Below are 16,750 nucleotides of genomic sequence, written 5' to 3'. Positions count from 1 at the left end.
TACACATGCAGAGATCATCCGTTCACCCCCACACCATAACACCTCCTCCTCCAGGCTTTACGGTGGGAAATACACATGCAGAGATCATCCGTTCACCCCCACACCATAACACCACCTCCTCCATGCTTTACGGTGGGAAATACACATGCAGAGATCATCCGTTCACCCACACCACATCTCACAAAGACACAGCGGTTGGAACCAAAAATCTCCAATTTAGACTCCAGACCAAAGGACACATTTACACCCATCTAATGTCTGTTGCTCGTGTTTCTTGGTCCAAGCAAGTCTCTTCTTATGATTTGTGTCCTTTAGTAGTGGTTTCTTTGCAGCAATTTGACAATGAAGGTCTTATTCACACAGTCTCCTCTGAACAGTTGATGTTGAGATGTGTCTGTTACTCATTTATTTGGGCTACCTTGTCACAACACCAGTGATTGGCTCAAATGCATTAAGAAGCAAAGAAATTCCACAAATGAACTTTTAATAAGGTACACATGTTAATTGAAATGGATTCCAGGTGACTACCTCATAAAGCTGGTTGAGAGAATGCCAAGAGTGTGCAAAGCTGTCATCAAGGCAAAGGGTCGGCTATTTCAAAATATATTTTGATTTGTTTAACACTTTTTTTGGTTACAACATGATTCAATGTGTTATTTCATAGTTTTCATGTCTTCACTATTATTCTACAAGGTAGAAAATAGTAAAAATAAAGAAAAACCCTTGAATGAGTAGGTGTTCTAAAACTTTGGACCAGTAGTGTATGTTGATGTATATCTACAATGTTTTGTGTAATTCCCACCTGATTGTGTGTTGTGTGTGGGGAGGGGCTGTCCTTCATATGACCCTGTACTGTGGTTACTTCAAACAACATGCTAACTGTCATTGATCACAATGTTACATGGTTGCTTGTTTATGTGGTGGTTATGGCAACATGTTGCGTTATCCTGACAGTGTTTGGGTTGTGTGGGTAAGCGTGAAGACCGTAACCAAAGCAACAGTTTTACAGTACTGTAAGGCCTACCTCAGCTCGATGGATAGATAGATAGATAGATAGATAGATAGATAGATAGATAGATAGATAGATAGATAATAGAGGGTCGAAACAGAGGTTAAAAAAGAGAAGTACTGCATCCCTACCTCAGCTCTGGGGGAGGAGAAGACATCTGTCTGGTTGGTTTTGACTGTCTTCCTGGAGAGAGAGAGAGAGAGAGAGGGGGAGGGAGAGAGAGGGGGGGAGAGGGGGAGGGAGAGAGAGAGGGGGAGGGAGAGAGAGAGGGGGAGGGAGAGAGCGAGAGGGGGAGGGAGAGAAAGAGAGAGGGGGGAGAGGGGGAGGGAGAGAGCGAGAGGGGGAGGGAGAGAGCGAGAGGGGGAGGGAGAGAAAGGGGGGAGGGAGAGAGAGAGAGAGAGAGAGAGAGAGGGAGGGAGAGAGAGAGAGGGGGAGGGAGAGAGCGAGAGGGGGGAGGGAGAGAAAGGGGGAGGGAGAGAGAGAGGGGGGGGGAGGGGGAGGGAGAGAGAGAGGGGAGGGAGAGAGGGGGAGGGAGAGAGCGAGAGGGGGGAGGGAGAGGGGGGAGGGAGAGAGAGGGGGAGGGAGAGAGAGAGAGAGGGGGAGAGAGAGAGAGGGGGAGAGAGATAGAGGGGGAGAGGGGAGAGAGGAGAGAGAGAGAGAGAGAGAGGGGGAGGGAGAGAGAGGGGGAGAGGGGGAGGGAGAGAGAGAGGGGAGGGAGAGAGAGAGGGGGAGGGAGAGAGCGAGAGGGGGGAGGGAGAGAAAGAGAGAGGGGGAGGGGGAGGGAGAGAGCGAGAGGGGGGAGGGAGAGAGCGAGAGGGGGAGGGAGAGAGCGAGAGGGGGGAGGGAGAGAAAGGGGGGGGAGAGAGAGAGAGAGAGAGAGAGAGAGAGAGAGAGAGAGAGAGAGAGAGGGGGAGGGAGAGAGAGAGGGGGCGGAGGGAGAGAGCGAGAGGGGGAGGGAGAGAAAGGGGGAGGGAGAGAGAGAGAGGGGGAGGGGAGGGAGAGAGAGAGGGGGAGGGAGAGAGGGGGAGGGAGAGAGCGAGAGGGGGAGGGAGAGGGGGAGGGAGAGAGAGGGGGGATGGAGAGAGAGAGAGAGGGGGAGAGAGAGAGAGGGGAGAGAGATAGAGGGGGAGAGGGGGAGAGAGAGAGAGGGGGAGAGAGAGAGAGGGGGAGAGAGAGAGAGGGGGAGAGGGAGAGAGGGGAGAGGGAGAGAGGGGGAGAGGGAGAGAGAGGGAGAGGGAGAGAGAGAGGGGGGGAGCGAGAAATAGAAAGGGAGTTTTAACATTTCATCGTACTGTCAGAGATGACCGTTTAGAAAATGTGAAAAACCCTGCGGTGAGTGAGGTCAGTCCAAAGAGGAAATAGAGAGAGTCCTAGTTTACATCACTTCCTGTTGAGAGAGTCCCTAATTAGCACATAACATGTCCTTAGTTACCACATCTCCTAACGGGGAACTCTGACAACATCCCAAACAGCACCCTATTCCCTAAATAGTGCACTATGCGCCCTGGTCAAAAGTAGTGCACTATATAGGGAATAGGGTGCCATTTGGGACTCAACCCCGTGACAAGAGCGAGCAACACATCAGAGAAGTGAACATTAGAGGAAACTACAGTGGCCAACAACTCTCTGTTACAGGGCTAAGTGAAGGCGGTTCAGAGGTCAAGCAGTCTTAGTCACGGGTGGTGCCCAGGAAGTGGAAGAAGTAAGAGTTCTATTCATGTGAGACTGTGGTGCAGTGAACTCTGAATGAGTCAACGTTATAAAAGAAGTATGGAGGGAGCAAGTTGTTTTGGGGGAGTAGTAGCTGACTGCTAAAGAGTCCCAGAGTTACAGGAAGTAGCAGCAGTAGTGACACGTTGAAACAGTATTACTGTGGTATTATATTTAAGCAATAAGGCCCAAAGGGGTGTGGTATACGGCCAATATACCACGGCTAAAAGCTGTTCTTAGCATGACACAACACGGAGTGCCTGGATACAGCCCTTAGCCCATATACTACAAACCCCTGAGGTGCCTTACTGCTGTTATAAACTGGTTACCAGCGTAATTAGAGCGGTAAAACTAAATGATAGCTTACACCCTACGTGTAGGGGGCCGGAGGCGACGCAGGGCTCGTGGTTGGTGCTGACTGTCTGACTCAGTCTGGTAGAAAAACATCCTGATGTCGTCATCCAATAGAACCCAGGTAGGCAGGCCCAGCAATCTCTAGGAGAGAGGAGAGGAAGGGGAAGAGGAGAGGAGAGGAGAGGAGAGGAGGAGAGGAGAGAGACATATAGAGAGAGAATGAGAGAAAGAGAGAGACAGCAAATACACACTGAGTGCACAAAACATTAAGAACACCTTCCTAATATTGAGTTGTGCCCCCTTTTGCCCTCAGAACAGCCTCAGTTCGTCAGGACATGGACTCTACAAGGTGTCGAAAGCGTTCCACGGGGATGCTGGCCCATGTTGCATGTTGCCAAATGCTTCCCACAGTTGTGTCAAGTTGACTGGACGTCCTTTGGGTGGTGGACCATTCTTGATACACATGGGAAACTGTTGATTGTAAAAAACCCAGCAGCATTGCAGTTCTTGACACAAACCAGTGTGCCTGGCTCATAATATTGTACCCCGTTCAAAGGCACTTAAATCTTCTGTCTTGCCCATAATCACTCTGAATGAGAAACATACACAATCCATGTCTTAATTGTCTCAAGGCTTAAAAATCCTTCTTTAACCCGTCTCCTCCCCTTCACCTTTAACCCGTCTCCTCCCCTTCACCTTTAACCCGTCTCCCCTTCACCTCCCCTTCACCTTTAACCCGTCTCCTCCCCTTCATCTTTAACCCGTCTCCTCCCCTTCACCTTTAACCCGTCTCCTCCCCTTCACCTTTAACCCGTCTCCTCCCCTTCACCTTTAACCCGTCTCCTCCCCTTCACCTACACTGACTGAAGTGGATTTAACAGGTGACATCAATAGGGGATCATAGTTTACACTCGGGGTATATTCTCCGTATGACTTACCTTCATATAAGTGTTGAGTTCTGGAATTCTATTCTCTGCAATCTCCTTCTTATTGCCAATGAACACTTTACCTAGAGACACACAAAGACACACACCATAGATAGTCTCCCGACGTTTTACCCTCCAACAAGACCAACCAATAACTAAAACTCTTCCTTTCTGGAAATCGATCAATCCGAAATAACTCATTTCAAGGTTGACAGTATTGCCTTTGGGTGGTTGCATAAATATCAACAACATAATGACATTTTAATTGCATTTCTCATCAGAGTTGATGATATGTTAATGAAACATCCCACAGGCCACATATGTAGGATCTTCATTTGATCACTCTTTTGTCACTGAGAATTTTCATGCACAGCAGAGAATGAAAACTTGTAGTGTATTCGAGGTTTAATAATAATAATAATAATAAATGCCATTTAGCAGACGCTTTTATCCAAAGCGACTTACAGTCATGTGTGCATACATTCTACGTATGGGTGGTCCCAGGGATCGAACCCACTACCCTGGCGTTACAAGCGCCATGCTCTACCAACTGAGCTACAGAAGGCCTAAAAGGCCTCTAAAGTTTGTACTTTTCCCTTTAATATGGCACACTTGATTTTCCCTAAATGAAAAATGTATCAAATCCTACAAAAATGTCCTTGAATCATAATCCACATTATTACTCACATTTGTTGTTGCTGCAGTGGAGGGGAGGACAGAGAGAGGAGAGGACAGAGAGAGAGAGGAGAGGACAGAGAGAGAGAGGAGAGGACAGAGAGAGAGAGGAGAGGACAGAGAGAGAAAGAGAGAGGAGAGGACAGAGAGAGAGAGAGAGAGAGAGAGAGAGAGAGAGAGAGGAGAGGACAGAGAGAGAGAGGACAGAGAGAGAGAGAGAGAGAGAGGAGAGGACAGAGAGAGAGAGGAGAGGACAGAGAGAGAGAGGAGAGGACAGAGAGAGAGAGGAGAGGACAGAGAGAGAGAGAGAGAGAGAGAGAGAGAGAGAGAGAGAGAGAGAGAGAGAGAGAGAGAGAGAGAGAGAGAGAGAGAGAGAGAGAGAGAGAGAGAAGCTACAACTAATTTAGCCCCATCTAATGCCTGTGATCATCTCTATCTCCCACCATCTCTCCCTCTGGATCTCTCTCCGACTCCATCTCCCTCCATCACTCATATCTGGCTCCATCTCTCTCCATCTCTATCTCTCTCTATCTCTCTCTCCATCTCTCTCTCCATCTCTCTCTCTCTCCATCTCTCTCCATATCTCGCTCCATCTCCCACCGTCTCTCTCCATCTGTCTCTCTCCATCTGTCTCTCTCCATCTGTCTCTCTCCATCTCTCTCTCCATCTCTCTCTCTCCATCTCTCCCTCTCCATCTCTCCATCTCCCTCCGTCTCTCTCCATCTGTCTCTCCATCTCTCTCTCTCCATCTCTCTCCATCTCCCTCCATATCTCTCCCTCCATATCTCTCTCTCCATCTCCCTCCGTCTCTCCATCTCTCTCTCTCTCTCTCTCTCTCTCTCTCTCTCTCTCTCTCTCTCTCTCTCTCTCTCTCTCTCTCTCTCTCTCTCTCTCTCTCTCTCTCTCTCCATCTCCCTCCATCTCTCTCTCCATCTCCATCTCCCTCCGTCTCTCTCTCTCTCTCTCCATCTCTCTCTCTCTCTCCATCTCCCTCTCCATCCGTCTCTCTCTCTCTCCCCATCTCCCTCCGTCTCTCTCCATCTCTCATTATCTGGGTCCATCTCTCTTTTCATTTGAATGGAAATAGAGAGAACTGATGATTAGTTCCATGATCATCATTAAGCCAATGTGTACATTGAAAAGCTGGCCGTTCGGGAGCTTAAACGGCACGTGCCCAAGTGTATATGTGTGTGAGAGAGTTCACTGACAGTCCTCTACTGTAACTCTATCTCTGGACTTTAGAGTCTTCATCTCCATTATGTTACTGTGAGAGTACAGAACAGGACATAACATTGGGAGAGGGGGGGAGGGGGAGGGAGAGGAGAGAGAGAGAGAGAGAGAGAGGGAGAGAGAGAGAGAGAGAGAGAGAGAGAGAGAGAGAGAGAGAGAGAGAGAGAGAGAGAGAGAGAGAGAGAGCGCACAATAAAATCCTTGTTTTCTAGTGTACACCTGCAGAGAGACACTAATTATTCTGTTAAACAGGTATTCAGTCTTGGCAGAAATCCAACTGTTTGGGACAAAGACAGAAAGATAGAGACAAAAGAGATAGAGACAAAAGAGACAGAGACAGACAGACAGACAGACAGACAGACAGACAGACAGACAGACAGACAGACAGACAGACAGACAGACAGACAGACAGACAGACAGACAGACAGACAGACAGACAGACAGACAGACAGACAGACAGACAGACAGACATATAGAGAAGGAGACAGACATATAGAGAAGGAGACAGACAGACAGACATATAGAGAAGGAGAGACAGACATATAGAAGGAGAAGAGAGACAGACAGACATATAGAGAAGACAGACAGACATATAGAGAAGGAGAGAGACAGACATATAGAGAAGGAGAGACACAGACATATAGAGAAGACAGACAGACATATAGAAGGAGAGACAGACAGACATATAGAGAAGGAGAGACAGACAGACATATAGAGAAGGACAGACAGACAGACATATAGAAGGAGAGAGAGACAGACAGACATATAGAGAAGGAGAGACAGACAGACATATAGAGAAGGAGAGACAGACAGACATATAGAGAAGGAGAGACAGACAGACATATAGAGAAGGAGAGACAGACAGACATATAGAGGAGAGACAGACAGACATATAGAGACAGACATATAGAGAAGGAGAGACAGACAGACATATAGAGAAGGAGAGATAGACATATAGAGAAGGAGAGACAGACATATAGAGAAGGAGAGACAGACATATAGAGAAGGAGAGACAGACAGACAGACATATAGAGAAGGAGAGACAAACAGACAGACATATAGAGAAGGAGAGACAGACAGACAGACATATAGAGTCAGAGACAGACATATAGAGAAGCAGAGGCAGACATCGCTCTGGATAAGAGCGTCTGCTAAATGACTTAAATGTAAATGTAAATATAGAGGAGGAGAGACAGACATATAGAGAAGGAGAGACAGACATATAGAGAAGGAGAGACAGACAGACAGACATATAGAGAAGGAGAGACAGACAGACATATAGAGAAGGAGAGATAGACATATAGAGGAGGAGAGACAGACAGACATATAGAGGAGGAGAGACAGACAGACATATTTACATTTACATTTACATTTAAGTCATTTAGCAGACGCTCTTATCCAGAGCGACTTACAAATTGGTGCATTCACCTTATGACATCCAGTGGAACAACCACTTTACAATAGTGCATCTAAATATTTTAAGGGGGGGGGGGGGTGAGAAGGATTACTTTATCCTATCCTAGGTATTCCTTAAAGAGGTGGGGTTTCAGGTGTCTCCGGAAGGTGGTGATTGACTCCGCTGTCCTGGCGTCATGAGGGAGTTTGTTCCACCATTGGGGAGCCAGAGCAGCGAACAGTTTTGACTGAGCTGAGCGGGAACTGTACTTCCTCAGTGGTAGGGAGGCGAGCAGGCCAGAGGTGGATGAACGCAGTGCCCTTATTTGGGTGTAGGGCCTGATCAGAGCCTGGAGGTACTGAGGTGCCGTTCCCCTCACAGCTCCGTAGGCAAGCACCATGGTCTTGTAGCGGATGCGAGCTTCAACTGGAAGCCAGTGGAGAGAGCGGAGGAGCGGGGTGACGTGAGAGAACTTGGGAAGGTTGAACACTAGTCGGGCTGCGGCGTTCTGGATGAGTTGTAGGGGTTTAATGGCACAGGCAGGGAGCCCAGCCAACAGCGAGTTGCAGTAATCCAGACGGGAGATGACAAGTGCCTGGATTAGGACCTGCGCCGCTTCCTGTGTGAGGCAGGGTCGTACTCTGCGGATGTTGTAGAGCATGAACCTACAGGAACGGGCCACCGCCTTGATGTTAGTTGAGAACGACAGTTTGTTGTCCAGGATCACGCCAAGGTTCTTAGCGCTCTGGGAGGAGGACACAATGGAGTTGTCAACCGTGATGGCGAGATCATGGAACGGGCAGTCCTTCCCGGGAGGAAGAGCAGCTCCGTCTTGCCGAAGTTCAGCATGAGGTGGTGATCCGTCATCCACACTGATATGTCTGCCAGACATGCAGAGATGCGATTCGCCACCTGGTCATCAGAAGGGGAAAGGAGAAGATTAATTGTGTGTCGTCTGCATAGCAATGATAGGAGAGACCATGTGAGGTTATGACAGAGCCAAGTGACTTGGTGTATAGCGAGAATAGGAGAGGGCCTAGAACAGAGCCCTGGGGGACACCAGTGGTGAGAGCGCGTGGTGAGGAGACAGATTCTCGCCACGCCACCTGGTAGGAGCGACCTGTCAGGTAGGACGCAATCCAAGCGTGGGCCGCGCCGGAGATGCCCAACTCGGAGAGGGTGGAGAGGAGGATCTGATGGTTCACAGTATCGAAGGCAGCCGATAGGTCTAGAAGGATGAGAGCAGAGGAGAGAGAGTTAGCTTTAGCGGTGCGGAGCGCCTCCGTGATACAGAGAAGAGCAGTCTCAGTTGAATGACTAGTCTTGAAACCTGACTGATTTGGATCAAGAAGGTCATTCTGAGAGAGATAGCGGGAGAGCTGACCAAGGACGGCACGTTCAAGAGTTTTGGAGAGAAAAGAAAGAAGGGATACTGGTCTGTAGTTGTTGACATCGGAGGGATCGAGTGTAGGTTTTTTCAGAAGGGGTGCAACTCTCGCTCTCTTGAAGACGGAAGGGACGTAGCCAGCGGTCAGGGATAAGTTGATGAGCGAGGTGAGGTATACATATAGAGGAGGAGAGACAGACAGACATATAGAGGAGGAGAGACAGACAGACAGACATATAGAGAAGGAGAGACAGACAGACAGACATATATAGAAGGAGAGACAGACATATAGAGAAGGAGACAGACATATAGAGAAGGAGACAGACATATAGAGAAGGAGACAGACATATAGAGTCAGAGACAGACATATAGAGAAGGAGACAGACATATAGAGAAGTAGAGACAGACATATACAATCAGAGACAGACATATAGAGTCAGAGACAGACATATAGAGAAGGAGAGACAGACATATAGAGTCAGAGACAGACATATAGAGTCAGAGACAGACATATAGAGTCAGAGACAGACATATAGAGTCAGAGACAGACATATAGAGTCAGAGACAGACATATAGATTCAGAGACAGACATATAGAGAAGGAGAGACAGACATATACAATCAGAGACAGACATATACAGTCAGAGACAGACATATAGAGTCAGAGACAGACATATACAGTCAGAGACAGACATATAGAGAAGGAGACAGACATATAGAGGAGACAGACATATACAGTCAGAGACAGACATATAGAGAAGGAGACAGACATATAGAGAAGGAGACAGACATATAGAGAAGGAGACAGACATATAGAGAAGGAGACAGACATATAGAGAAGGAGACAGACATATACAGTCAGAGACAGACATATAGAGAAGGAGACAGACATATAGAGAAGGAGACAGACATATAGAGAAGGAGAAACAGACATATAGAGTCAGAGACAGACATATAGAGTCAGAGACAGACATATAGATTCAGAGACAGACATATAGAGAAGGAGAGACAGACATATACAATCAGAGACAGACATATACAGTCAGAGACAGACATATAGAGTCAGAGACAGACCTATAGATTCAGAGACAGACATATAGAGAAGGAGAGACAGACATATACAATCAGAGACAGACATATAGAGTCAGAGACAGACATATACAGTCAGAGACAGACATATACAGTCAGAGACAGACATATAGAGTCAGAGACAGACATATAGAGTCAGAGACAGACATATAGAGTCAGAGACAGACATATAGAGTCAGAGACAGACATATAGAGTCAGAGACAGACATATACAGTCAGAGACAGACATATACAGTCAGAGACAGACATATACAGTCAGAGACAGACATATACAGTCAGAGACAGACATATACAGTCAGAGACAGACATATAGAGAAGGAGACAGACATATAGAGAAGGACAGACATATACAGTCAGAGACAGACATATACAGTCAGAGACAGACATATACAGTCAGAGACAGACATATAGAGTCAGAGACAGACATATAGAGAAGGAGACAGACATATAGAGAAGGAGACAGACATATAGAGAAGGAGACAGACATATACAGTCAGAGACAGACATATAGAGAAGGAGAAACAGACATATAGAGAAGGAGACAGACATATATAGTCAGAGACAGACATATAGAGTCAGAGACAGACATATAGAGAAGGAGACAGACATATAGAGAAGGAGACAGACATATAGAGAAGGAGACAGACATATAGAGAAGGAGACAGACATATAGAGAAGGAGAGACAGACATATAGAGAAGGAGAGACAGACATATAGAGTCAGAGACAGACATATAGAGTCAGAGACAGACATATAGAGTCAGAGACAGACATATACAGTCAGAGACAGACATATACAGTCAGAGACAGACATATAGAGAAGGAGAGACAGACATATAGAGAAGGAGAGACAGACATACAGAGAAGGAGAGACAGACATATAGAGAAGGAGAGACAGACATATAGAGTCAGAGACAGACATATAGACAGACATATAGAGAAGGAGACAGACATATAGAGAAGGAGAGACAGACATACAGAGAAGGAGAGACAGACATATAGAGAAGGAGAGACAGACATATAGAGTCAGAGACAGACATATAGAGAAGGAGAGACAGACATATAGAGTCAGAGACAGACATATAGAGAAGGAGACAGACATATAGAGAAGGAGACAGACATATAGAGAAGGAGACAGACATATAGAAGGAGACAGACATATAGAGAAGGAGAGACAGACATACAGAGAAGGAGAGACAGACATATAGAGAAGGAGAGACAGACATATAGAGTCAGAGACAGACATATAGAGAAGGAGACAGACATATAGAGACAGAGACAGACATATAGAGTCAGAGACAGACATATAGAGAAGGAGAGACAGACATACAGAGAAGGAGAGACAGACATAGAGAAGGAGAGACAGACATATAGAGTCAGAGACAGACATATAGACAGACATATAGAGTCAGAGACAGACATATAGAGAAGGAGACAGACATATAGAGAAGTCAGAGACAGACATATAGAGAAGGAGAGACAGACATACAGAGAAGGAGAGACAGACATATAGAGAAGGAGAGACAGACATATAGAGTCAGAGACAGACATATAGAGAAGGAGAGACAGACATATAGAGTCAGAGACAGACATATAGAGAAGGAGACAGACATATAGAGAAGGAGACAGACATATAGAGAAGGAGACAGACATATAGAGAAGGAGAGACAGACATATAGAAGGAGACAGACATATAGAGAAGGAGACAGACATATAGAGAGAAGGAGACAGACATATAGAGAAGGAGACAGACATATAGAGAAGGAGACAGACATATAGAGAAGGAGAGACAGACATATAGAGAAGGAGAGACAGACATATAGAGAAGGAGACAGACATATAGAGAAGGAGACAGTCATATAGAGTCAGAGACAGACATATAGAGAAGGAGAGACAGACATATAGAGAAGGAGACAGACATATAGAGAAGGAGAGACAGACATATAGAGTCAGAGACAGACATATAGAGAAGGAGAGACAGACATATAGAGTCAGAGACAGACATATAGAGAAGGAGACAGACATATAGAGTCAGAGACAGACATATAGAGAAGGAGAGACAGACATATAGAGTCAGAGACAGACATATAGAGAAGGAGAGACAGACATATAGAGTCAGAGACAGACATATAGAGTCAGAGACAGACATATAGAGAAGGAGAGACAGACATATCAGAGACAGACATATAGAGAAGGAGACAGACATATAGAGAAGGAGACAGACATATAGAGAAGGAGACAGACATATAGAGAAGGAGAGACAGACATATAGAGAAGGAGACAGACATATAGAGAAGGAGACAGACATATAGAGAAGGAGACAGACATATAGAGAAGGAGACAGACATATAGAGAAGGAGACAGACATATAGAGAAGGAGAGACAGACATATAGAGAAGGAGAGACAGACATATAGAGAAGGAGACAGACATATAGAGAAGGAGACAGTCATATAGAGTCAGAGACAGACATATAGAGAAGGAGAGACAGACATATAGAGTCAGAGACAGACATATAGAGAAGGAGAGACAGACATATAGAGTCAGAGACAGACATATAGAGGAGAGACAGACATATAGAGTCAGAGACAGACATATAGAGAAGGAGACAGACATATAGAGAAGGAGAGACAGACATATAGAGAAGGAGAGACAGACATATAGAGTCAGAGACAGACATATAGAGAAGGAGACAGACATATAGAGAAGGAGACAGACATATAGAGAAGGAGACAGACATATAGAGAAGGAGACAGACATATAGAGAAGGAGACAGACAGATATATAGAGAAGGAGACAGACATATAGAGAAGGAGACAGACATATAGAGTCAGAGACATATAGAGAAGGAGACAGACATATAGAGAAGGAGACAGACATATAGAGACATAAGGAGACAGACATATAGAGAAGGAGACAGACATATAGAGAAGGAGACAGACATATAGAGAAGGAGACAGACAGATATATAGAGAAGGAGACAGACATATAGAGAAGGAGACAGACATATAGAGTCAGACAGATATATAGAGAAGGAGACAGACATATAGAGAAGGAGACAGACATATAGAGTCAGAGACAGACATATAGAGAAGGAGACAGACATATAGAGAAGGAGACAGACAGATATATAGAGAAGGAGACAGACATATAGAGAAGGAGACAGACATATAGAGTCAGAGACAGACATATAGAGAAGGAGACAGACATATAGAGAAGGAGACAGACATATAGAGAAGGAGACAGACATATAGAGAAGGAGACAGACATATAGAGAAGGAGACAGACATATAGAGAAGGAGACAGACATATAGAGAAGGAGACAGACATATAGAGGAGACAGACATATAGAGAAGGAGACAGACATATAGAGAAGGAGACAGACATATAGAGTCAGAGACAGACATATAGAGAAGGAGACAGACATATAGAGAAGGAGACAGACATATAGAGAAGGAGACAGACATATAGAGAAGGAGACAGACATATAGAGAAGGAGACAGACATATAGAGAAGGAGACAGACATATAGAGTCAGAGACAGACATATAGAGAAGGAGACAGACATATAGAGAAGGAGACAGACATATAGAGAAGGAGACAGACATATAGAGAAGGAGAGACAGACATATAGAGTCAGAGACAGACATATAGAGAAGGAGACAGACATATAGAGAAGAGAAGGAGACAGACATATAGAGAAGGAGACAGACATATAGAGAAGGAGACAGACATATAGAGAAGGAGACAGACATATAGAGAAGGAGACAGACATATAGAGAAGGAGACAGACATATAGAGAAGAAGGAGAGACAGACACAGAGAAGGAGACAGACATACAGAGAAGGAGAGACAGACATACAGAGAAGGAGAGACAGACATACAGAGAAGGAGAGACAGACATACAGAGAAGGAGAGACAGACATACAGAGAAGGAGAGACAGACATACAGAGAAGGAGAGACAGACATACAGAGAAGGAGAGACAGACATACAGAGAAGGAGAGACAGACATATAGAGAAGGAGACAGACATATAGAGTCAGAGACAGACATATAGAGGGGAGAGACAGACATATAGAGGGGAGAGACAGACATATAGAGGGGAGAGACTGTCAGCCTCTGTCCAATCGATGGTCATCATCCCCATTCAAGGTCATAAATCTTTATTAGCAACGATGCTCAGAGCTATCGGAGCCTAATCAGTAAGAGCCTTGTAACAATGTATTTATAGGAACGATATGTCTTTCTCTCTTTCTCTCTCACTCTGTCGGTCTTCCTCTCTGTCTGTCTTTCTCTCTGTCTGTCTTTCTCTCCCACTCTCTGTCTTTCTCTCCCACTCTCTGTCTTTCTCTCCCACTCTCTCTCTTTCTCTCCCACTCTCTGTCTTTCTCTCCCACTCTCTGTCTTTCTCTCCCACTCTCTGTCTTTCTCTCTCTGTCTTTCTCTCCCACTCTCTGTCTTTCTCTCCCATTGTCTTTCTCTCCCACTGTATTTCTCTCCCACTGTCTTTCTCTCTCACTCTCAGTCTTTCTCTCTCACTCTCAGTCTTTCTCTCTCACTCTCAGTCTTTCTCTCTCACTCTCAGTCTTTCTCTCCCACTCTCTGTCTTTCTCTCCCACTCTCTGTCTTTCTCTCCCACTCTCTCTCTTTCTCTCCCACTCTCTCTCTTTCTCTCCCACTCTCTGTCTTTCTCTCCCACTCTCTGTCTTTCTCTCCCACTCTCTCTCTTTCTCTCCCACTCTCTGTCTTTCTCTCCCACTCTCTGTCTTTCTCTCCCACTCTCTGTCTTTCTCTCCCACTCTCTGTCTTTCTCTCCCACTCTCTGTCTTTCTCTCCCACTCTCTGTCTTTCTCTCCCACTCTCTGTCTTTCTCTCCCACTCTCTGTCTCTTCTTTCTCTCCCACTCTCTGTCTTTCTCTCCCACTCTCTGTCTTTCTCTCCCACTCTCTCTCTTTCTCTCCCACTCTCTCTCTCTTTCTCTCCCACTCTCTCTCTCTTTCTCTCCCACTCTCTCTCTTTCTCTCCCACTCTCTCTCTTTCTCTCCCACTCTCTCTCTTTCTCTCCCACTCTCTCTCTTTCTCTCCCACTCTCTCTCTTTCTCTCCCACTCTCTCTCTTTCTCTCCCACTCTCTCTTTCTCTCCCTCTCTCTCTTTCTCTCCCACTCTCTCTCTCTTTCTCTCCCACTCTCTCTCTTTCTAATAATAATAATAATAATAATAATATAATAATAATAATAATATATGCCATTTAGCAGACGCTTTTATCCAAAGCGACTTACAGTCATGTGTGCATACATTCTACGTATGGGTGGTCCCGGGGATCGAACCCACTACACTGGCGTTACAAGCGCCATGCTCTACCAACTCTCTCTCTTTCTCTCCCACTCTCTCTCTTTCTCTCCCACTCTCTCTCTTTCTCTCCCACTCTCTGTCTTTCTCTCCCACTCTCTCTGTCTGTCTTTCTGTCTTTCTCTCTCTCTCTCTGTCTGTCTTTCTCTCTCTCTCTCTGTCTTTCTCTCTCTCCTTGTATCTGTCTTTCCCTCTCTCTCCTTGTATCTGTCTTTCTGTCTCTCTCTCTGTCTGTCTGTCTGTCTGTCTGTCTGTCTGTCTGTCTGTCTGTCTGTCTGTCTGTCTGTCTGTCTGTCTGTCTGTCTGTCTGTCTGTCTGTCTCTCTCTCTCTGTCTGTCTGTCTTTCTGTCTTTCTCTCTCTCTCTCTGTCTGTCTTTTTCTCTCTCTCTCTCTGTCTTTCTCTCTCTCTCTCTGTCTTTCTCTCTCTCCTTGTATCTGTCTTTCCCTCTCTCTCCTTGTATCTGTCTGTCTGTCTGTCTGTCTGTCTGTCTGTCTGTCTGTCTGTCTGTCTGTCTGTCTGTCTGTCTGTCTGTCTGTCTGTCTGTGTCTGTCTGTCTGTCTGTCTGTCTGTCTGTCTGTCTGTCTGTCTGTCTGTCTGTCTGTCTGTCTCTTTTTTTTGGCTAATCCCTGGTTCGATCACTCACTCACTCACTTTCTGTCTTTGAATTGGTGTGTGTGTGTGTGTGTGTGTGTGTGTGTGTGTGTGTGTGTGTGTGTGTGTGTGTGTGTGTGTGTGTGTGTGTGTGTGTGTGTGTGTGTGTGTGTGTGTGTGTGTGTGTGTGTGTGTGTGTGTGTGTGTGTGTGTGTGTGTGTGTGTGTGTGTGTGTGTGTGTGTGTGTGTGTAAATGCTGAATAAAGTAAAAGTGTTTGGACTGACTGACGTCTTCATAATATCCAGTAACACAGAGAGGGAATAGGAGTCCTGGTCTATCTGATATGGTGTTAACACTGAGAGGGAATAGGAGTCCTGGTCTATCTGATATGGTGTTAACACTGAGAGGGAATAGTAGTCCTGGTCTATCTGATATGGTGTTGACACTGAGAGGGAATAGGAGTCCTGGTCTATCTGATATGGTGTTAACACTGAGAGGGAATAGGAGTCCTGGTCTATCTGATATGGTGTTAACACTGAGAGGGAATAGGAGTCCTGGTCTATCTGATATGGTGTTAACACTGAGAGGGAATAGGAGTCCTGGTCTATCTGATATGGTGTTAACACTGAGAGGAATAGGAGTCCTGGTCTATCTGATATGGTGTTAACACTGAGAGGGAATAGGAGTCCTGGTCTATCTGATATAGTGTTAACACTGAGAGGGAATAGGAGTCCTGGTCTATCTGATATGGTGTTAACATTGAGAGGGAATAGGAGTCCTGGTCTATCTGATATGGTGTTAACACTGAGAGGGAATAGGAGTCCTGGTCTATCTGATATGGTGTTAACACTGAGAGGGAATAGGAGTCCTGGTCTATCTGATATGGTGTTAACACTGAGAGGGAATAGGAGTCCTGGTCTATCTGATATGGTGTTAACACTGAGAGGGAATAGTAGTCCTGGTCTATCTGATATGGTGTTAACACTGAGAGGGAATAGGAGTCCTGGTCTATCTGATATGGTGTTAACACTGAG

General features: G+C 45.7%; 1 protein-coding gene across 1 annotated transcript in view; it reads right to left on the bottom strand.

Moving 5' to 3' along the window:
- Positions 1 to 1,129: 1,129 nt before the first annotated feature.
- LOC124024614 (neutrophil cytosol factor 4-like) overlaps positions 1,130 to 16,750 on the bottom strand; it is a gene marked incomplete at its 3' end in the record, with an annotated part of 18,924 nt that continues 3,303 nt past the window's right edge. Inside the window, exons 4-6 of the mRNA XM_046338510.1 lie at positions 4,012 to 4,082; positions 3,087 to 3,214; positions 1,130 to 1,192 (exon numbers count right to left, since the gene is read on the bottom strand). Of these exons, the coding sequence (XP_046194466.1) occupies positions 1,130 to 1,192; positions 3,087 to 3,214; positions 4,012 to 4,082 (262 nt within the window). The remainder of the gene's footprint in view (positions 1,193 to 3,086; positions 3,215 to 4,011; positions 4,083 to 16,750) is intronic.

This window comes from Oncorhynchus gorbuscha, unplaced genomic scaffold (genome assembly GCF_021184085.1).
Source record: "Oncorhynchus gorbuscha isolate QuinsamMale2020 ecotype Even-year unplaced genomic scaffold, OgorEven_v1.0 Un_scaffold_1954, whole genome shotgun sequence".
Lineage (NCBI taxonomy): Eukaryota > Metazoa > Chordata > Actinopteri > Salmoniformes > Salmonidae > Oncorhynchus > Oncorhynchus gorbuscha.
The sequence above is the reverse complement of the archived record's forward strand: the minus strand, read 5'-3'. Positions and strand labels throughout refer to the sequence as shown.